Source organism: Nannospalax galili, unplaced genomic scaffold, assembly GCF_000622305.1.
Source record: "Nannospalax galili isolate Female #2095 unplaced genomic scaffold, S.galili_v1.0 scaffold161, whole genome shotgun sequence".
NCBI lineage: Eukaryota > Metazoa > Chordata > Mammalia > Rodentia > Spalacidae > Nannospalax > Nannospalax galili.
In genome coordinates this window covers 3107563-3129836 of record NW_008348586.1, presented here as the reverse complement: position 1 = coordinate 3129836, position 22274 = coordinate 3107563, and the positions used below count along the sequence as shown (strand labels likewise).

Here is a 22274-nt window from a genome sequence, read left to right as displayed (position 1 = left end):
TCCTGTTTCCACCTCCTGTTTCTCAGACACATGTACTACTGGATCTAGCTTTTACTCCTACTGAGTCATCTTTCTAGCCTGAAACCAGCATTTTTAAACCTTGGACACAAGCCAGTTCACAAATGACAGAAGTCCCCAGACATTCTGGGAGAAACTGACCCTTGACCTTTAGCCTAAAGAGGCCCCATTCCCAGATCCCCTGGGAGAGCAGCCTGGGAGAGATGTTGATGCTACTGTAAACTGAAGAGGGAAGTAAAACTGAAGGTTACCTCTTCCCTCTCCCAGAGTGCTTTGCCCCAGCTGGCTGCTGAGAGCCAAGTATGACCCTCAGGTCAAAGCAGAGGGGTCAGGCCTGGCTAGAGGAGAACTAAGTATTACACATCTACTCAGAATGCTTTGTGGACCAGTGATAAGCAGATGAGTAAATTAGAGGGTGATTGTAACAGAGACAGAAAACATACCATTTCCAACTATTCAATCAGAGCACTGAATGGCAGGCAAATGAGATTAACCCTTATTTTGAACAGGAGGGAACAGGAGTGTTGTGGGGCAGTTTGGGGGTGCCGGTGGGATTTTGTCCCAGTCACATGACTATATAGCAGCAGGGCTAGGACTAGAACCCATGACTTCAGTGATGCACAGTGAGGAACCAGCCATGTTTTCCTACCTGTCCCCAGGAGTCATGCAGGGGGCTTTCAGGATCTATGGTCAGGCAGGGCACCTTTCTGAAAAGCTGTGTGTCTTAGAACATAATTTTATGAGCTCTGACCACTGCCCAAATTGTGCTCTTGCCTGGAATGGAAGGCCTTTCCCCCACTGACCTGTGTCACTAAATTTGAGCTTCCTTGAGGTTCAAAGTAAATGCTTTCCTCCGACTTACTCAACTCTGGTAACCTAATTCCTGACAGGAATGAAGATATTCTAAACAGATACTTTTACCCTTCCCTTTGGCTATCAGATTGTTCAACAATGGTCCCCAAGAGATTTAAATTTCCCCAGGAAGCTCATGCTGGGAGAAAGAAAGGGGCAAAAACTGCTGCTGGCCAGAGAAGGAACTTGTCTCCCAGGAAGAGATTTCACTCAGTTCTGACCATTTGCCGCTCTCTCTGCTCTGCACTATCACTGGTCTATTTAAGAGGTCTATTAAGGATTGGTGACTAAGCCTAGCTTGTTACAGTTGCCAGGGCCCAGGCTCTGATCCTAATTTTGACAATGCTTCTAGCCCATTGCTCCAGGTTAGCCCTCAACTTGGTATTGAACTCTATCAGCCTTTCAACATCTACCTGGGCTTGAATAGGCATGGTGTCTCCCAAGGGCACGGTCAACATGATCCTCCTCTCTGAGTTCAAGGCTAAGCCTTCTTGTGTTCTTGCATATCTGCCTGATAAAAAGGTTAGACATGCAGGGTATGGTGGTGTACACCTTTAATCCAAGCACTCAAAGGCAGAGGCAGGCTAAGTTCCAGGCCAGCTGGGGCTACAGGGAGACCCTATCTCAAAAAGACAAAAAAAAAAAAAAAAAAAAAAAAAATTTAAACAAACAAAAGGGCCCAAACAAATGCCCTAAATTAACGAAAGGGAAGGGATGCTTGGCCCGAAAGTTTCAAAAAAAAAAAAAAAAAAAAAAAAAAAAAAAAATATTAGACATACAAAAGGGCTCAATCAAATGCCCTAAATTACTGAAATGGAATGGAGTCTTGGCCCTGAAACTTAGGCCCAGTGCCCACTTTTGGTTTTTCATTATTTGTTTTGAGACAGTCTCATATAGCCCAGGGTGGCCTATAATTCTCTATGTAACAGAAGATGACCTTAAACTACTGATCCTCCTGCCTCTACTTCCAGGTTGCCGGGCTTATAGCACCATCATGCCTTGCTTCCCTCGCCCTTCCCCTCTTCCCCCCGTTCCTCCTCCTCCTCCTCCTCCTTCTTCAGTGTTGGGGATCATACCCCAGGGCTTCATGCATGTCTGGTGTGTCTTCTACCACTGAGCTATACCTCCAACCCCTCTACTGTTATCTTTTTCTCTTCAAACAGCCCTTGATCAATAGAATAATTGTAAGTAAAGGTTTAACAAGTTCCTGTGGGACTCCCCTGTTACAGTGCATACCTATAGTATCAATGTGATGACTATAGTTAGGGATGCTCAGTAGCATTATACTTTCTTCACCATTATGTATGTGTGAGGGGGGAGATGTCCTTGAGAAACGCATCATTAGGCAGTTTCCTCATTGTGTGTATACAGTGTACGAACACAAGCCTAGTGGATGGGATGAGCTACACAGCCAGACTACACGCCTACATAGCGTGCTCCTGTGCTGAATACCATTCATTGGCAACTGTATCTCAATGGTATTTGTATTCCTAAACAGGTCTGTTTTCAGGAGCATCACCATAAACACTGGAGAAATGCATGCATTGTGTTTACTTTATGAGAGCTACAACAACACTAGGAGACAAGGATTTTTTGGCCTAGAACTCCCTATGTAGACCAGGCTGGACTTGATCTCAGAGATCCACTTGCCTGTTCAAGTGCTAGGATTAAAGGCTTGCACCATGCCTGGTAAAAATGTCTATCATTTAAACAGCTACCCCCAACCTTGACTATTCCTGTCCTTTAGAAAAACAGCTCCCATGGGGCCTTAAGTAGGGGGAAGTCCTTCCTCAGTAAAGATATGTAGTTGGTGAGTGACTGTCTCTATAAGCCTCTAGTGAACATAAAACCTGAAGCAAGGGGAACTCTCTCTATAGTCACATGCAGATAGTTGCCCACCGGTGAATGGCAGGGAACCAATCAGAGGCAGCAGAGAGGGCAGGAGGACACTGGGTGAGGAAGACCTGGAACACCCAGGTGCTAGCCCCTCGTCTCCCATCCACAATTCTGGATCCTACACCCAGTGCCAGTTCCTTGAACCTCAATTTCCTCATGTAAAGTGGTGTTACTTTCCACCAGAGCTGTTCATTCTGAAGCTCTGGTAAGGATGAAGCATAAAGGGCTGTATGAACAAGAAAGTCCTTCGGTATGTGACAAGGCCAGCCTATGAAAAAAAACCTCCTGGTGGATGGCTTATTTGGTCTTCTTAAACCCCAATGTGCCCATTTGTAATATATGGATGCAATATGGGGGGCTGAGATGAGAGTAGAAATAGTTCCAACCTCAGTCTTGCTCTGAGTTTGACTATGCAACATATTTAGTGTCTCAGTGAACATTGGCCTTATTGATTCTTCTACAAATGAAGTCTTTCCCTGAGGGTTTTACACAAACTTTCCAGAAATTGGTTATGCAGGGTAGAGACTCTCAGAACCCACCTGAAATCCTTGGCCCGCCTAGGAGCCAGGTGAAGCTGACAGGCGAGACATGGGTAGAGTGCCAAGGACAGATTCTCTGAGGCGCCCACAGAAGGTGTTTCATAACATTTTCCAGTGGGATTTGGTTGCTTGAGTCTTGGTTCAAAAACATGAAATAGTAAAAATCTGAAGTTTGGGTGAGGAACAGGCTCATGGTAAGAAATTTCCTATCAAACAGAAATATGCCCACCCTCACCAATATTGAAAGTTCTATTTTTTTTTTTAATCTTTTTTGAGACAGGGTCTCTCTGTAGCTCCAGCTAGCCTGGAACTCATTATGTAGACCAGGCTGGCCTTGAACTCACAGAGATCCACCTGGAAAGTTCTATTTTTACCATCTCTGAGAAAGAACACCAGTCCTTCAAGGAAAAGATAGCACCCTTCGCAAAAGCATCTAATTTTAATTCCTAAGATCTTGACCATTTCCAAGGGTTATAGACTTCTTGTGGAAGTTAACTTTGTCTTGAAGACTAATGGCAGGCATTGCTTATTCCCAGGGTGAGGCCATTCCAGTTCTAAGGGGACCTTGGAGGATGTAGGGTCTGGGTAGGCAGGCAGTGAGGGGAGACAGAGCAGCTCTTGAGAGAATGTCACCTGTCTCATCCTTCTCCACTCTTCACTCAACAGTACCCTCTAGTTTCCTCTCACCTGAGAGGTCACCAGCTCTTTGCAGGGCTTCTGAGCTCATTTCAGGTCTTCACTGTCCTGCTGGTTAACTTCATGGCTGTTGGGATCAAAAGATCTGGCTTTAAATCCTGACTCTGCTATTTATCAGCTGTGTGATCTTGACAAGTTAGTCCCTTCCTCTGAATGTCTCCATCTCTTTACCACTGATAGAGCAGGAATAATTACAATCTATACCTTGGAGAGCTGTTTTGAGGTTAAAATAAGAAAATGTAGCTACTAATATGCTTAGACAAGACCCACATTATGTCAACAGCCAATAAATAACAAAGCACAATTTGATTCAAATGTTTATTAGCCACTTGCCTTTCCAGCTTCATCTCGCTCGCCTCCAAGAATGCGCACGTGATACCTAGGAGGATTAAATTGCTTACTGCTTTCCACACCACATGCATATGCCATCTCCTGTCTGGCCTCCCTGGCTGTTTTGTGCTTTTCAGCACCTGGTACACAGTAGAAAGCACTCAGTAATCTGTAGGACCAACATGTGCCTAGCATTCCCTTTGTGACTTTCTTCCCCTGACAAGCATGGAGTCACTATTGCCAGGAAGCCTGCCTTAAGCCCCCAGTTCTACTACCACTGTTGATATGTTTCCTTCCCCTCCAGACCACTATCAGCAATCCTGAAGAGGACCTGTGTCTCCGTCATCTTTGCATTCATTCCCAATGGCTAGCATGAGATGGGTGCTCAATAAAGGCTCAGCAGTCTGTTTAATTTTGAGACAGTATCTCACAGAGGATAGGATGGCCTCAAACTCAATGTGTAGCTGAGGATGACCTTGAATTCCAGATCTTTCTGCCTTCACCTCCCAAGTGCTGGGATTATAGGCTGGACCACCATTCCTTGTTAAGAAAGGTCCAACACTTTAATGGTCAGTTACTTGCTCCCAGGCTGGAACCTGAAATCCAAATACCTCCCAGTCCTTAGTCCTTCCCATCAAGTTCCGCAAGTAGCTAGCCAGCACTCAGCCAAGATTACTTCCCTTTTCTCCGGGGTTAAACTCCGGTTTTTGGTTTTTGCTCTGGCTGAAAAGGGGGATTTGGAAAACTAGACTATCTTGAACCACTTTGTCTTGGGTTTGGGGACAAATACAATTCCAACTTCAACTCGGTCACCTGAGGAAAAAAAAGACAATCTTCATACCTCATTAGAAAAATGGGGAACCCCATGACCCAGTGATCCAGGAGCTTAGGAATCAGTGTACACAGTGTCTGGCAACCGGCCTGGAAGAGTTGAGCCATTTTGTTTTGGGGTCATTCAGATATTAACTTTAAAAATGCAGGAATGGTATACACCTCCAGTTCTTTCCTGTGGGTTTTCATTTTTTTTTTTTTTGAAATGGTGTCTTACTAGCTTAGGTTGGCTTAGAACTCCCTATGTATCCAGGGCAGGCCTCAAAAATCATGAACCTCCTGCCTCTACCTTCTGAGCACTGAGATTACAGGCATATGCCACCATGTCCAGTTTCCTGTGGTTTTAGACAACTATCCTTAATGATAATACAGCTTCACCAGGGTTGCCTTGAGGAGCCTAACAGCTTAGAAGGAAGCGGCGACTATCTCAGTAGGGTTACAGAGGACAGTATCCTTTGGCCTAGGGTCAATGACAGGGACGGGGCTATGTGTGGATAACTCTGGACTCTCAAAAACAATGGGGCTGACGCTAAGGAGGACAATACTCACTGCCAGTGCCCAGGGACTTGACCCACAGTGAATACTCTACATAGGAAGCAGGAATCCATTCTGGAAGAGCAGCTAGCCTATGCATCATCTTGCACTGCCACTCCCAAGTTGCCTGAAGGGAAGTGCTGGCCAAGGGTGTCCTTCCCAGCAGAGGTTGCAAGCTTAGGGGCTTATACCTGACCCAAAGTTCTAAAAGGAGTATTAAGCAGAGGGTTAAAATGAGCAAAGCCATCACTGGCCCATAGTGGCAGACACTGACACAGTAGGGCTTCTTCTACTGAAAAATAGGTTCTGATACCCCACCTCCTGCGTGGCAGTGAAGACCTCAAACCACCTCCCCCTACTGGAGAGTCTCTGAACCTGGGCCACTCACATCTCAACCTACCTAAGGCATTTCCTTGCCATTTCGCACAGGTATGTTTTGCCATCCACTTATAACAGCAGGGTACTTGGCTGACTTCACATTTCCTTAGCATCCAGCACAGTGCAGGCAACTCAATACATAGTGTATATATTAAACTTCAAGGCTGAGCATGGTGGCTAGCCCCTGGAATCCCAGCATTCAGGAAGCTGAAGCAGGACTGCCATGAGCCTGGGCTAGAGTGAGATCCCAAACCAACCAACCAAAATCCAAGGCCAAGCACCGACCTACATATCTGTCCTTTCGGCAAAGACCTCACAACATCACATTTCAGCTTTGGAGTAGCTGACAAAACTTGTTTCTGCTTTTGGAGGTCTGACTTTAACTTATTTATGGACTATCACAAAGTATTCTGGACATTAGAAACCCAATTTGAAGGAAAATTCCCCAGGACAAAATATAGACTCAGTCCCAGTGCCCAGCCTGCCTTTAGCACTGTGGTTCCTATTTGACCCAACTGCTATGTGACACAGTTCGCTGTGGACAAGAGAAAAGTATGTGTGGTTTGAGATCCTGACACACAACTCCCCGAAGTCTGAAAAGGAAGAAAAAGGAACAAAGTGCTGCAAGAAAAAAGTGCAGTAGGATGTTTGGGACTGATTTTTATTTGGGCTTCTCACAGTGGTTAAAGCCACTCTGTCTTCAGAACAATCACAGCACAGGAAATGCGTCACCGAGACTGCCCAGAAAAGTCTGACCAGCTGAATCTTATTGCTTAAAATACACATATTCACAATAACTGACAAACGGTGATATGCCTCACACAGGAATGTGTTAACATCTGCAGATCTTCTGACCGTAGCACCAAACCCTCAGCCAACCCCTTCCTTCCTGTTCACCTGGAAACCCCAACTCAGTCAAGTATCCCTGGCCCCAACTCTCCCTATTTCCTGCCCTCTCTCTGAGCAACAGGGGCCAGACTGTGGCTTGGCCATCATGGTGGGAGCTTCAGTGAAGTCAGTCAACACTCAGGCCAGTCCCCATTCTACCTGGGGAAAGAAACTTGAGAGGGTCCCACCTCATTCATTTGCTCAATTAACCAGAGAGGAATTTGTTTTGGTACATCTTGTTCTCCTCTGAGACACTTCAGTGAGTTGTTGGGGATTTGAAGGAGGTGGCAGGAGTGATGCATGAGGGGTGCTGTAGCACTTGGGCCCCTCTGGCCACTCACCAACCTGCTGGACCTGAGGGAGGAGGTGCGTGCTTGTGACACCAACACATCTGACAGAGACTCCTGCAATCCTGGGCAGGTCGATGTCTGGGCCACAACCAGTCCAAGCTTGTCACCGAAGACTCAGTCAAGCTTCTGTCTGAAAGCAGAGGGAGGCAGACAGGTTCGGAGCATGTTTCCACATACAGGGAACAGAATGCAGGTCTCTGAGTGTCCATGGAGCAATGTGCAAATTGCAGTGATGAGCTAAGTAAGAAACCTCCCTGGAGCAGCGCCGCTGGCAAACACAAACGAGGCTGCTGAATACACCGAGGACAGTCAGACATTTGTTCGGTAAACAGTAAATGCGTAAAATAAATTACCTTGAGAGAGCCATATGTGCTCCAGACATGTGGTTAATGTGAGCAGGCTGGCTGCCATTCAAAGTATCTTCACGGGAATACAGGGCTTAGGGCCACATACAACACACACACGCGCACACACACACACACACACACACACACACACACACCATCCGAAGTCACTGTGTATAGACTTCACTTTTGTTCGACAAGGGTTTTGGTTTGTGGCATCCAAACACAGATATTCGCTCACCTTATACCCTTGGATCTTTCTTTCGTGTGTGTGTGTGTGTGTGTGGTGTGTGTGTGTGTGTGTGTGTGTGTGTGTGTGTGTGTGTATTTCCTTTTTTCTTATCATAATGTCAATGCCTAGTCTGAATAAATATCATCGTTCAAGAGTAGGGAAGGAACCCAAACTCTTCATATGAGCAGGGCTGGATGGGGAATGTTCATTGTGGCAGCTTACATGCTCCTTTTAGAGTTTTCCTATCAAAGCATGACTGGTTCTCCTAAGCCAAACTACAGTAACGAGGATCTTGCAGTCACGCAGGGGGTGTCTATCACCTCTCTCCCAGGCCCCCAAGACTCTTCACACAGGCTTCAGGAAAGCGAGTCACCTGACTCCGATGGGCTAGGGGTAGGGGCAGGCCATGAGAACCACAGATAACCAAGGTATTTCTTCCAAGTGGTCAAGTTTAAAACAAACAAACACATAAACAATAGACTTATTGAAACTCAGAGAGGAAACACTGTGTTTGAGCCAGGGCTATAGGGCTGCCTCATTCAGGACCCACAGGTTCCTCAGTTCATCTGTTCACAGAGGACAGGGAGAGACAGAACCTGCAGACTGCTCAGGATGAACAAGGGGACCATTGCTCATCTATAGGAATAGACAAAGGGCAGAAGTGGAAGAAGCTATACCTCTGCCCACTGTCAGGCTTAGGGCCTCCTGCTCATAGGTCCAGAGCTACCACCACCCAAGCCCATTCACACTCTCTCCTCCTGGTTCAATGGTAGCCAGGATCTTTGAAGCCCAACTTGGGGGACACTCTCAGACTTCCCTTATTCAGAAAAGAAGTCTTGCCTGTTTGTAGCTGGCTTTTGTTACTTGTTTTTTAAAGAAAACACAAAGAGAACACAGCATAATCTTCTACACCTGAACCAGCCAGCCAGAGCCAGCTGGGCAGGGGCCCCTCTACCACAGACAGGGCCGTACTTTTCTCCTGGAATTCGAGAGATCAACAAGTCCCCTACCAACCTGTCCAATGCCTCACCCTCCCACTGAATTAGCCCAATGCCAGTTCTGCAGACACTGGCAGCCAGAGGTGCCAACCCCAGGCCTCTGAGGGTTTCCTTCTTCACTCAGGGCCAAGTTAAACCACCTTTCCCAGACAGAGATACAGTGAAGTTCTCTTAACACTCAGAGCATAAATCCACTCCATCACTGAGAACCATCTCGGGGCATACACATCTCTGAGCCAAGCAGATAGGTGAGATACAACTTTGAAAAGGGGATGAGGAATGAGTCACAGAACTGGATTCTCAGTCTTCTACAACACTGTGCTTTTGTGGGGGAGAGGAGGTACGCCCTGAATTTGTACCTGGAGACATGGGAAATGCAGGAGAGTAGGGGGGAAAATGACAAAGTGGCTGTTCCACTTCTGAAAGTCACTTAATGCTTCTCTCGTAGGTCTCCCCTACCCTGGTTGCTTGTCAAGTTCTTGGGTGCAGGCAGGGCCTGCTCTAGCTGGCAGAGCTGCTGCTCTGCGAGTTTGGTGAGTCCTGTTCATTGATGGTATTCAGCAGCAGGCACGCAGGCAGCCGGGGCAGGTGGGGGTGGCCAGGCTCTTGAGTATGCTCCTCAGAAGGCAGGCAGAGCCCTTCCTCTTCATCAACAGGAGGCCGCACGTGACAGCTGTCACAGAAGTCTAGGGGCCCATCCAGAGCATCATCGATGAGTGTGTTGAACTCTTTGAGATCGTCGTCATGGTGGCCCCGATTGCATACACATACCTCAATGCCTGAGTCGCCTGTGAACCGGCGATGTCTGCTTGGCGTCTTGTCTTTGCTGTCGGAGAGTGCGCTGCCATGCTCTGAGCTGGAATCTTTCAGCAGCTCCTCTTTACATTCCAAATCCCTGTCCAGGAAGGCCGGTGAGTCCAGCTCCCCAAGGCCAGCCACTGAGCCACTGGGCTCCATTCCAAGGACTTTGGTGGCTGCTTGGTCAGCTAACATGTCAGAGGGCTGAGGGTCAGCGATGCTCGGAGGTCTTGTACTGCTTCGGCTTGATCCAGACAAGGGGCTGCTCTGTGCCCCCTGGGAGCCCCGGGGAGGATCAGCGCCCTGCGGGCTGCCACCTGCAGGGCCACACTGAGGAGGCAGCTGCTGCTGTTGTAGCTGGAAGGCACTGTATGGTGGGGGAGGAGTTGGAGGTCGGTTCACCACTTCCTCATAAGGAGGTAGTAAATAGTTTGGCAAAAACCCTAAAACGGGGAGGAAGAGAGGAGAAATTACTGCACTGGCCATAGTCCTCGGGAAGCCTGCAACACTCACACTAAGCATATGTGTTGTCCCTTCCTACCCCTACAGCAGGGCCATCAAGTGGCATCTATGGCTCTTGGCTGTGGGCAGGGGAGAGGGTTGCAACTGCACAGAGGAAGAGGAGCAGTTTGGGTGTGGCCTGATTGTGCTCTCTGACATCTGAGGGTCCCTAACACTGCTGCATAAGCAAGGACTTCCTGCCTACCTGGGGTTAAGGCACCAGCTGAGGCAAATTCAGTCAACCCACTGAGAAAGTTTCTGCCTGGAATGGATCTGTTTCCATGGGCCCATGAGCTTCACATTTCTTGCTCATCTGTATCCTCAATCTGTCCCTGGGCCTCAGTCAGGGACCCTAATATTAGACTTCCTGACTGCTTCTTTTTTTCCCCTACCCTTACAGATAGCTCATGTACAGGGGCTTTTTCTGAAGGTTAGAAATCTGTATTGTCTCTCTCACTCTAGGTGTTGAAGATGGTCTGGAAAGACAAAACAGACTTCATCTTGACTCAGATCAGGAGTGGGTGGGTTACCAGTAGAGGGTGAATGAGGGGCCTGTGTCATCCAAGGCTCCTTAGAAACACACCAGGTGAGTTATGAAGATTTTGAACAGTTGAGTGCCTTAAGGTACAGATGATCTCACTGAAACACAATAGTAATTGCCAGCATTTATGGAGCATTTACCAAATGCTAAGCAATTAACCATTCTAGCTGGGAAAGTCCAAACATTTGTGACCCTTTTATTTGTAGAATGTGGCAGATGGCTTGGGCCAAGCTGCCTTGTTGAGCCATCCATGGACCAAGTGAGAGGACAGTACAGGGAATTCTAGTATAAGGACTTCAGTTAAGTCACCAAGTTTCTTGGTTCTTAGAAATTCTCAATACCATCCTGATATGGGCCCTTTCACAAAACCTCTACGAGGCACAGCATATGGCAGCAAACCAATAGGGGGATCTCTGGTGGCTGAATGCTAAATCCCAAGTCACTCACACAATACTCTACTAGGCTATCTGTCTTTAAAAAAAAAAAAAAATCTAGTTCAAGACCATCTTCAGCTACATAGGGAGTTTGAGGCCAGCCTCAACTATTTTAATAAAATGAAGGGAGGGAGGGAGGGAGAGAGAGGGAGGGAGGGAGAAAGACAATAGCCAATTGGATGGACAGACGAATGGATAGAAAGAGCTGCTAAAGGAGCAGAAACCTGGAAGAACCCAGACAGACAGACAGACAGACAGAGCTGCTAAAGGAGCAAAGACCTGGAAGAACCCAGCTATTGGGAGCTTGGGAAGGCCCTGAGGCCTTGCGGATCCACACAGGTAGCCTGATCCTCTGTGTGAGTTCCCATACTTGGGCAATGGGAGCAACCCTCCCCAGGGGTCCTGGCCATTGATGAACCGCTTGGACCCTGGCTCTATGTACCTAAGCCCCTGAGGATGGGGTGTGGCAGCTTTTTGTGTACTTACTGAAGTAAAATGGCAGCGCTGAGTAATTGTGGGCTTCCCGGTAGGCAATCAGGTTGATTTCATGTTGCCGCTGCTGGGCCTGAAGGCGGTGCTTGGCTCGGCGGTGATGGCAGACGCAGCAGCAGCTCAGGATAATGATGATGGTCCACACCAGCCAGAACCCTGGGAATTGGAGAGGGAAGATAGAGAAGGACACATACACAGTGAGAACTAGCCAAATGGGGCAGCTCTCAAACAAGGTCTTGAACAGTAAATGGCCTCATGGCAGAAGCAGACACAGACTTCACCTTGTTACCCTCTGTTTAAGCCACATGTTCAAAAATGTTTGGATTATAGTGAAAACTACATGGGACAGAAAAGGGCAGAAAGGTGAGGTGGATGACAGCAGTAGAGGTCATTTATTCTGGGGTACCTCCAGAGACCTTGGTGGGGGGAGAAGGCCAGGACATCTCTCTGACTGGTCCTATGTTTTAGATTTGGTGGTCATTAATATTCTCACCTTTTAGAATAGTATCCTCTTCCTCTCTAAAGAGATCATGGAGAAAATGCTTTAGACTATCTTGATATCCAGCCTTCTCCTTCCCACCCAACCTAAAAGATTAGTGATTGTAAGAGACTTCAGAGTGGCCTATCTTACAAGAGTTCTTAGGGGTCTCCTGATATAACTAAAAAGATGATGGCTTTTCCCTACATGTAAGCTCCTGAAATACAAGACTCATTAAAGTCAGAGGTGGAAAAGTTTTAATTGCCTCAGGCCCATCTCTTCCCTAGAGAGTGTAAATGACTTCCTGCAGTCTCTAATCTGGTACTATTCCACCTCCCACTGCCTCCAGTGGACTTCTCCGTCCCTTTGGCTTCTGCAGACCAAGGGTCATTAGCAGCCTCCCCCTACTTCTTCCCTACTCCACGGCATGTGGACAGAAAAAGGTCCATAACTCTCCCATTTCCCAATGTCTCAGCAAACCCCAATATAAGAACACCTCCTTGATTTGAAATGTAGGTAGAAACGACTTTTAAATATTTTTTTAAAGTTAACAATTTTGTTTAAATATATACAGACACATATAGGGGAAGACAGAAGAAAAGCATAAAAGTGACTTTTTTATTTTTATTTTTTGAGACACAGTCTCACTATGTAGACCAGGCTGGTCTTGAACTCACAGAGATCCACCTGCCTCTCTGCCTCTGGAGTGTTGAAATTAAAGGCGTGTGCCACCATGCCCAGCTCAATGATGATTTTTTTCCCCCCTTTGAGACAGGGTCTCACTATGCAGCTCTAGGTTGCCTGGAACTTGCTATGTACATAGACCAGGCTGGCCTCCAATTCAGAGAAATCTGCCTGCCTCTGTTTCTGGAGTGCTGTATTAAAGGCATGTGCCACCATGTACTTTTTTTTTTTAAATTATGAAACTAGAACAAATTCAATTTTAAAACTGCCTGTGACTAATCTTATTTTTACTGGTTTTTAACTTTTTTATTCAATAAATTAATTCCCTAAAACAATTATTGTAAGCTAGTCATGGTGGTGTATACCCTTAGTTCCAGCACTCAGGAGGCAGAGGCAAGGCAGAGCTCTGTGAGATTCAGGTCATCCTGGTCTACATAGGGAGTTCCAGGCCAGCTGGGGCTACAGAGACCCTATCTCAAAAAAGCAAAAAAAAAAAATCCCAAAACAAATAAATAATTGTGTGTGGATGAATTTAACCACAACATTGTATGCATGTATGAATTCCCAAACACTAAAAAAAATTATGAGTTCGAGTGTGCCATGGTGTGTATATGGAAGTAAGAGGACAACTTTTGGGAGTTGGTTCTCTCCTTCTATCATGTGGGGTCTAGGGATAGAATTCAGACTGTCAAGCTTACATAGCAAGCTTTTATACCTGCTGAGTCATCCCACCAGCCCCAACAAATTCTTAAAAAAACAAAAGTGTCTCATGTAGCACAGATTGGCCTCAAACTAGATGCAGAGTTGAGGATGATGCCTCCTTCCACTTCCCCAATGCCAGGATTACAGGCCTATACCTGGTTTATTGTAGGGAAGAGGATAGAACCCAGGGCCTTGTCCATACTAGCAAGCGCTCAACCACCTGAACTACATCCCCAGTCCTTCTATATAGGTTTTGTAATTCCTCTGGGAATATAGTCATATAATGAAATTATATCAGCTTTTTTTTCGTTGGGAGGGGGTTCTTTTTGAGACAGGGTCTCCCTGTAGCCCCAGCGGACCTGGAACTCACTATGTAGACCAGATTGGCCTTAAACTCACAGCAATCCACCTGTCTCTGCCTCATGAGTGCTAGGAGTAAAAGCATACACCACCACGCCTGGCTTGAAATTGTATCAACTTGTATTTGTAAAAATTTTTTGGTCTTTTTGAGACAGGCCACATGGGGCCTGGATCACTATGTAGATCAGGCTAGTCTTGAACTCACAAAGATCCGCCTGCCTCTGCTTCCCAAGTACTGGGATTAAAGGCATGAGCCACCATGCCTGGCTTATATCGACTTTAAAAAGATTATTTCTATGGGTCATTTTCATAGAAATTATTTTTGATATGTAAAATTAAAGTATAATTTCAATTTTCTTTTTGTTCTTTTTAGATGGGGTTTCTCTGTAGTGCCGGCTAGCCTGGACCTTGCTATGTAGACCAGGTTGGCCACAATCTCACAGAGATTCACCTGCCTCTGCCTATCAAGTGATGGGATTAAAGGCATGAGCTACCATGTCCAACAAAGAGGAAAATGTACAGCTCAGTCTGGTCTTATTTATGTGTATGTGTTAGTGCTGGAATGTATGTCTGTATACATGTGTGCCTGGTGCCCGAGGTGGCCAGAAACGGGCATCAGATCCTCTAGTACTGGAGTTACTAGCAGTTGTTAGCTGCCATGTGGGTACTGGGAACCAAACCCAGGTCCTCTGCGAGAGCAGCAAGTGCTCTTAATTGCTGGCATTTCTCCAACCCTTGTTTTTGAGACAGGGTCTCATGTAGCCCAGTCTCTGTCTCTATCTCTGTCTCTCTCTCTGTCTCTCTCTCTCTCTCTCTCTCACACACACACACACACACACACACACACAGGGTCGGGGGGGTGTAGGTTCAAGTCAGAGGACAAATTTTAGGAGTTGATTCTCTCCTTCCACTGTGGGTTCCAGGGGATCAAGCTCAGGTTATCAGGGTTGGTGGCAAGCATCATTACTCATTTAATCATCTTATTACTGGCCCACACTTATCTTTTCATGTTGTTTGAGACAGATCTTACTATATTTCCCAGACTGGCCTTGAATTATGAGCTGGCCTTGATCTCACAGAGATCTGCCCGCCTCTGTCTCCTGCGTGCCGAGACTAAAGGCATATGCCACCACACCTAAATTGCTTAATCAATCAAAATTTAAAGTATATGTATATGTTGTGTTGGGGTATATGCATGTACATGTAAGTGCAAGTACCCATGGAGGCCAGAAGAGGGCATTAGATTCCCTGGCACTGGAGTTACAGGTGGTTGTGAGCTACATGTGGATGCTGGGAACTGAACCCAGGTCCTCTGCAAGAGCAAAAAATGCTCTTAAGTGCTAAGCCATTTCTCCAGCCCCTATCAGGAATCTTCTCTTTTTTATGTGTATGAGTGTATTGCCTGTATGTATGTGAGGGCACCCGTGTCATGTAATGCTGTGAAGGTCAAAAGAGGGCATCAGGTTCCCTTGGAACTGGAGTTAAGAACGGTTCATATCCACCCTGTGGGTGCTGGGAATCAAGCACAGGTCCTCTGCAAGAGCAGTCACTGCTCTTAACTGCTGAGCCATCTCTCCAGCCTCTCTCATCAGGAATCTTTTAAAAATAATTTTATTAGCCAGGAGTGGTGGTGCACGCCTGTAGTCCCAGCACTTGGGAGGCAGAGGCAGGTGGATCTCTGTGAGTTCAAGGCCAACCTGGCCTACATAGTAAGTTCCAGGCCAGCTGGGGCTACAGGGAGACCGTCTCAAAAAGACCAAAATAAAGAGGGGAGATATTAGACTAGTCCCTAAGGTGTTGGGATAAATTTTAATATTCTAACTAGACTTCAGAAACAAAGAAGGTTGGTTTTGTTGTTTTAGGTTTTTGAGATAGGGTGTTGCTATCAAGACCTGGCTAGTCTTGAACTTGTGGCAATCCTTATGCCTCAGCCTCCCAAATGCTGGGATTAGAGGTGTGTGTGACCATGCCTGGCAGAAAGAAAAACTGAATAGTAAAGTCTACTCAAAAGCCCATGAAAATAGAAAAATAAGACCCTCCCCGTTCTATGCTCTCAAAATACACACCTACCAGAGATACAGTCCTCAAGTGGTGTCCTTGCTGTGTAGAGCATTTGTCATATAAGCAAAATGGAAAACATGTTTTTAAAAACAGTCACAATTCCATGTAGGAACTCAGTCATGTGCCCTAGAGTTCACAACAGATTGGAAAACACCACTCCACAACTGACAGGAAATTCCCCATTAAGTAGCCAGAGCATACTGTAGTAAGTTAGCTCCCTTTTCCCCACATGATGGGGGTGACTCCCTCGGCTCTGAAAGATCTCAGGAGCTCAGAGTGCCTGGCCACTGCTGCTGCTCCTACACAAAATCCTTGAATTTGGGAAATGAATATTTCAGAGGCTTGCAATTTCAACTGAAAGATAAGCTAACTGTCCTAGAAGGGTGACCATGACTGCAGAGGAAGGGAAGCAATGGACTAGGTTCAAATCCCAGCTCACCATAACCAGTGACCTTCATAATTTTGTTTTTGTTTCTCTCATCTGTAAAATGGGTGGCATAACTGTCTCTACCAGCTTTGGTCCTAGTAGAGGCTGAGTTAATATATGGAGAATACTCCAAGCTGGACCTATGTGTGGCATGTTTTCTAGCTTATTATTATTATGGCTGCTGTTGTTACAGATGGGAAGGATTTCCTTTAAACCCCCCTTTGATAGCCCCTTAAACTATTCCATAGAAAACATGGGTTAGGATCAGGCCCAAAGTCTGCTTCTAGGTTATGTTCTTGGCAAAATTCAGTGGCAAAATCAGGCAACTCCTATTTATTGAGCCCCTGCCATGAACAAGGTGCTGTGTCAGCTGATACCCACTCTGATGAACTTGCCTTTGTCCAGGGACCTAGACCACTAAAGAGCTGTGGGCTTATAATAAGGAAGCCCTAGCTCCCTGCCGGTCAGTCTGCTCAGGGTAGTGAATACATGTCATGGGTCTTCCTTACTAGCAGTTCAACGATAGTTATCTTAAGACAAACTAAGAAGTAAAAGGGAATTAGCTTGTACACATATTGAAACATCACATAGTAACTCATAAATATGTACAATTTCATATATCAAATAAAATAACCAAGAAAATAAATATTAGCTGGGTAGTGCTCACTGGATTGGCTAACAGTCTCTTTCATGTCATTTCAGGAAATTCCACTGCCTTTTTCCTCCCACTGAAACCCAAACCAAGGAAATCTACACTTAAGTGAAGTTCCCCCAAATTATCTCAGGGGTACAAAGTCCAGCTTTGACTTCTCCCTGGAAAATGTGGCCTGGAGAATGGAAAGAGCCTTGGGATAAGAACTCAAAACCAGGAGTACACCTTCCACCTCCCAAGACCTAGGAGGCAGAGACAGGCGAATCTTTGTGAGATCGAGGCCAGTCTGGTCTACAAAGCAAATTCCGGATCAGTCATGGCTACGGGGAAACCCTGTCTCAAACCTCCCCACTCCCTCAAAAAAAGAAAAGAAAAGAAAGAACTGGGGCCCTAGTGTCAGGCTTTCTGCCTTTGAGGACTTCTTGGGTCTCCTTTGCTCTATTCCAGGGAAATTAAACATTCATAGAAGCCATTTCAGACTCTCTGATCTATTTCCTTCCTCTTTCCAGCCTAGCACTTGGAACCCTGGAAGGAGAGTGACAGGAGTGTGGCCAACTGAACTACTTCTCAGCTACCACCACTGAAGTCATTTCTTAATACCCTCAGTCCCAAGACGTGGGCACAAAATGAGTACCTGATGGAGATGTTCTTGGATAAAAAGAAAAGGTACAGAAGACTCTACTTAGTGCCTACCACTGGGAGAGTGCTAGCCATAAAAGCTCCCCGTGTCCCTCCTCTCCCGAGGCAAGCCCTACAGGGCTCTGGCTTACAGTAGTCTTCTTTCTGTATGTATATAAATCCCATTCCCCCTTAAGGTCTACTTCAAATGCTATGCTTTCTATGCAGCCTGGCCAGAATCCTACCTGGCCAAAGCAAAATCCTTCTGAATGTAAAACAGACTGGAACATACACTCCACTTTTTGTACTGCTTGCTGCACACTGTGTCACTTCTCTTAGCTTGAGTACTCCTGGATATAAGAATTACACCCCTACCCCATTTCTAGAACACAAGAGGTCATAGCATCAACTTGCTAGAATTTAAATTCTCAGGTGCACCTCAGATCTGATGGGCCTGGGGCCTGGGAATCTATTTAATAAGCCCTCCAGAAATTCTGCTGCCCACTAAAGTCTAAGACTACTGCAATACAGGCAGGTTTGCTGAATGACTGACAGTAACGAATTCAAGTATAAATGCATGAAGTCATACTGAGCAGGTCTCGGCAGTCTCAACCACTGTGCTGGATCTTTAGTTTGCATCTATGGCAGGAACAGGGACTGGTTCAGGTTACAGCACACTGAAAGCTTGCTGGACAAAGCTCAAGGTCAGCGTGTGCTTGTGTGTCTGTACAGTGTGTGTATGTCAATCCTTAGTACAAAGGCAAATTTAGTTAGGAGAAGTTAAGAGGGCTGGAAATGGCATTCTCCCTCCAAGGCCTTTCCTGTAAGTTAAGAGGCACTTAGTCTGAGGTGGACCCTGCCAAAGATTTCCTGGCTCATCTTTCTTTTCCAAAGAAAGCAAGGCAGGGGATGGGAAACCAACCCAAAGTCAGTTACTTTCACATTTCTGGCAAAGTTGAAAAGCAATTAGAGGGAACATGGTTTAAAGCAACAAGAAGGGTGGTTTTCAGCACTTCGGAGGTACAGACAGGAGGACTGAGAGTTTATGGGCAGCCTGAGCTGCACCACAATTTCCAGACCAACCTGAACTACATAGTTCAGAACTATGTAGTTCAGTTCACTACACAGTGAGAACAAGTCTTAAAAACAAACAAATAAAAGCTAGGCATGGTGGTGCATGTATGCCTTTAATCGCAGCACTTGGGAGGCAGAGGCAGGAGGATCTCTGTGAGTTCAGAGGCCAGCCTGGTCTACACAGTGACTTCGAGGCCATCTGGGGCTATAGGGAGGCCCTGTAATAAATAAATAAAAACATGATCTCCACCCCTCCAGAACTTGGAAAGCACATCCCAACTTGTACAACGTGGACACTCTCCTCCTCACTCAGATGCTGGTCTCTATTACACAAATGACTAGCTAGAAAGGTAATAAGCTTCCCAGACTACCTCCCTGCTGCCATCTGGATCTTCCAGTCCTTGCTACCGGCCCACCTTCTGGCCCTGGCTTTGGTAACCCAATTCTGATGGCTACTGAGTTTGCTCTCCCCACAGCCCAGGAAGCTCTGTCAATCTAAGATGGGGCCATCAGCAGCAACTCCATTTCTTTCCACAACTCTGATGCTGCCTGGGCTGGGCCCCAGAAAAACAAACTGTAGCTCTGTGGCTTTTTGGAAGCTGGCTTGCACTCTTGTTTTAACAAAGGGTGGAAGGGAGAATTTGAACCCTATGGCTATCTGCATTTTTAAAACATTTAAACACAGTGGGTCCATCTGCTTGGCAATGGGTGTTCTTTAGTCAGTTTCTCAGCCCCACCCTTTAAAGTAGCAGCAATTCTGTGCTCTCCTTTTGCTCTCACTTATATACATGGAGGCCTGGTGGGGACCACAGAGCCCTGTTCCCTCCTGGACTGGACTGCCCGTGGAATGCCTCCAAAGAGTAGAAAGGAAGCTTCTGTCCTGGAAGAAGGGAAGGGAGAGGGTGAAGAGGTGGTCCTGTTGGAAGGATCCAACCATGCTGGTACATTTCACAGGGAAAGACTTCCCAGTCACGATTCCAGTTTCCTTGCCAGATCAAATACTAGTCTTAGCTGTTTCTTACCATATCACTGAAAGAGAAAAGAAAATGGGGACAAGGTGACAGTGGGAATAAGGGTACAGTTTGATAAACTAACCCAATGTATATAGGCAGCAACAAGGGATCAGAATCATCTGGGGGTAGGGGGGTGAGGGGACGAGTCCACAGTTGCCCCTCTTGAGACAGCTATGAGGACCACTGCAGTGTTAGTCACCTGGGACCATTCTGCTCTAAGGACTCCTTCCATCATCCCACTCTATTCAGCAGCCAATGCCATCTCATCTGAATTCCAAAGAGTGAGTGTTAGAGCTACCCTAGTCACTCACTGAAGACCACAACAATGTCACCACCACTGTGAGCTTGGAGAAGAAGCAAGTAGTCCCAGCTTCAACCACACTTGTTGGCAAGAGGAGGATTGTCTACATGGTATGTGACATTTTATTTATTATTTTTATTTTGTGTATGAGTGTTATGTCTACATGTAAGTGAGTACACCCATGCAATGTCCGAAGAGGACAGAAGAGGCTGTTGAATCCCCTGGAACTGGAGTTATGGACAGGTGTTAGCTGCCATGTGGGTGCTGGGATTCAAACCCGGGTCTTCTCTAAGAACAGTCAGTGTTCTTAACCACTGAGCCATCTCTCCAACCCCTGGTATGTGGCTTATAACAAGAAACTATATACACTGGAGAAGCTTCCAGATGCTTTCAACTGAGAACTGTGAAAGAAAAAGGGGCTAAGCCTCAGAACTCCCCCTATAGACAACTCCACAGGCAGGGCCAAGAGGAAGACACTGCTCCAAGGCACCATCAGAAGCTGCCCCCATGAGGCACCCTGGGTCATTCTGGAAGCCCCAATGGTTCCTACAATAAAATAGCATTAGGACCCCATATAGCTCAGTCAGGCAACTTCATTTAGCAAGGAGGTCAAACGTGGGCTTCTGGGCTGCTCAGCACATAGAGGAGAGGGGATCAAGGGAAACCCCAGGCAGAAACACTGACAACAACTGGCAACCTTGGCCTCCAAAGAGGTTCGGACCACCTTCCCCAGTCTTTAGCCCACAATGCCCAGAGGGTACCCAAACCCTCCTCCTCTATAAAAGAATCACTTCCGGACCCGAACCCAGATTCTACTCACCAACACTGTCCCCAAGAGAATCAGAAAAGGCTGGCCAGCCCGCGGTTTCCCAAGGAGCAGAGGCAGTAACCGGGGCCCTGGGATGCCAAGAACCCCCAGGGCAAGGACTTACACCAGAGTTCATAGTAGTAGTTGCAGCACTGAGACTGTCCACAGCAGTGTCCTGTGTCACAGATGTAGCTTTGATTGTTGGTACCCACACAGGCTTCCTTATCCTACAAAATTAAGAGGCAATGGAGCCCATTAAACTACAGCTTTTAGGAACCACCTTCTCCTCACACATCCCCTCCTCAAGTCATCTGCTTGTTGGTCCCCTAATTGTGCCAATGTTCCATGAAGGAAACAAGATAAAAAGATTAAAAAAAAACAACACACGACCATAGCAGAGTTTAGAAAAGCAAATGTTTGTTTATTTATTGGGAGCAGGATACACAAAGCCATATGATAAAGAGCAAGGCTCCCTTTAGACAGGACAGGAAAGGGGTGCTTCATTCTGTGTCCAAGGAGAAATAGTTCATGTAAACTCAGCTTATAGTAAGGTGATAAATCTATGATTAGCAGTACATAAAATCACTATTTTTGTGAAACTTCCAGGAATACTGAATGCAAACAGGACTCTAGGATTACCATCTATTCAGTCATTCCCATCTCCCTTCCAAACTCTCCAAGGTTATTAACAGAAAGATTCAAAAGATGGTTTGAAAACAAAACAAGAACATAGCTTGGTTTGTAGAATGCTTGCCAATCATGCACGAAACTGTAGGTTCAATCCTATCACCACATAAACCCAGAGTGGTGGTGCACACCTATAATCTCAGTATTTAAGAGGTAGAGGCTGAAAGAACAGTTCAAGGTCATCCTAAGTTATATAACAAGTTCAAGGCCATCCTGGGCTACACAAGACCCTGTCTCATACAAAGGAACAAACAAACGAAAACAACCAACCAAACCAACAAAGCCTAAGAGAATAAATAAATAAATTAAACAAATAAAATCCACAAAACCTTCTTAAATTCTTCATTCCTGAGAAAAGAGGGCAACCTGATCAGGTGACCTAGTCCAATTTCAATTTACTAGATCACTTTCTTTTACTTATTGAATGATCTCTTAAGAAATCTGACTTGGCTGGGCATGGTGGTGCATGCCTTTAGTCCCAGCATTTGGGAGGCAGAGGCAGGCAGATCTCTGTGAGTTCAAGGCCAGCCTGATCTACATAGTGAGATCCAAGCCAGCTGGGGCTACAGGGAAACCCTGTCTCAGAAACACAAAAGAAAAAAAAAAAAAAGAAAGAAAAGAAAGAAATCTGACTTGATGCAAGACTCACACTGTCCCTAACAAGGGACAGCTACATAAAGGGCACTGATGAGTAACCCTCTAGCAGTTTGCCAAATTCTATTCATAGCATCAGTGGATAAGGATGGAGGTGAACACT

At 46.1% G+C, this 22274-nt stretch overlaps 1 protein-coding gene across 4 annotated transcripts in view; it reads right to left on the bottom strand.

Annotated features, from left to right (window-relative positions):
- Window positions 1-6717: 6717 nt before the first annotated feature.
- The window catches only part of Wbp1l (WW domain binding protein 1 like), a 69335-nt gene continuing 53778 nt past the window's right edge, over window positions 6718-22274 (bottom strand). For 2 of the 4 annotated variants that reach the window (XM_008845662.3, XM_008845665.3), the window contains exons 2-4: window positions 20955-21057; window positions 11647-11808; window positions 6718-10127 (exon numbers count right to left, since the gene is read on the bottom strand). In XM_008845662.3, coding sequence (XP_008843884.1) covers window positions 9388-10127; window positions 11647-11808; window positions 20955-21057 — 1005 coding nt within the window. In that variant the 3' untranslated portion in view covers window positions 6718-9387. Of the gene's footprint in view, window positions 10128-11646; window positions 11809-19488; window positions 20053-20842; window positions 21058-22274 lie in introns of those variants that run through there. The other 2 variants (XM_017801234.2, XM_029569627.1) reach the window with 2 other exon arrangements.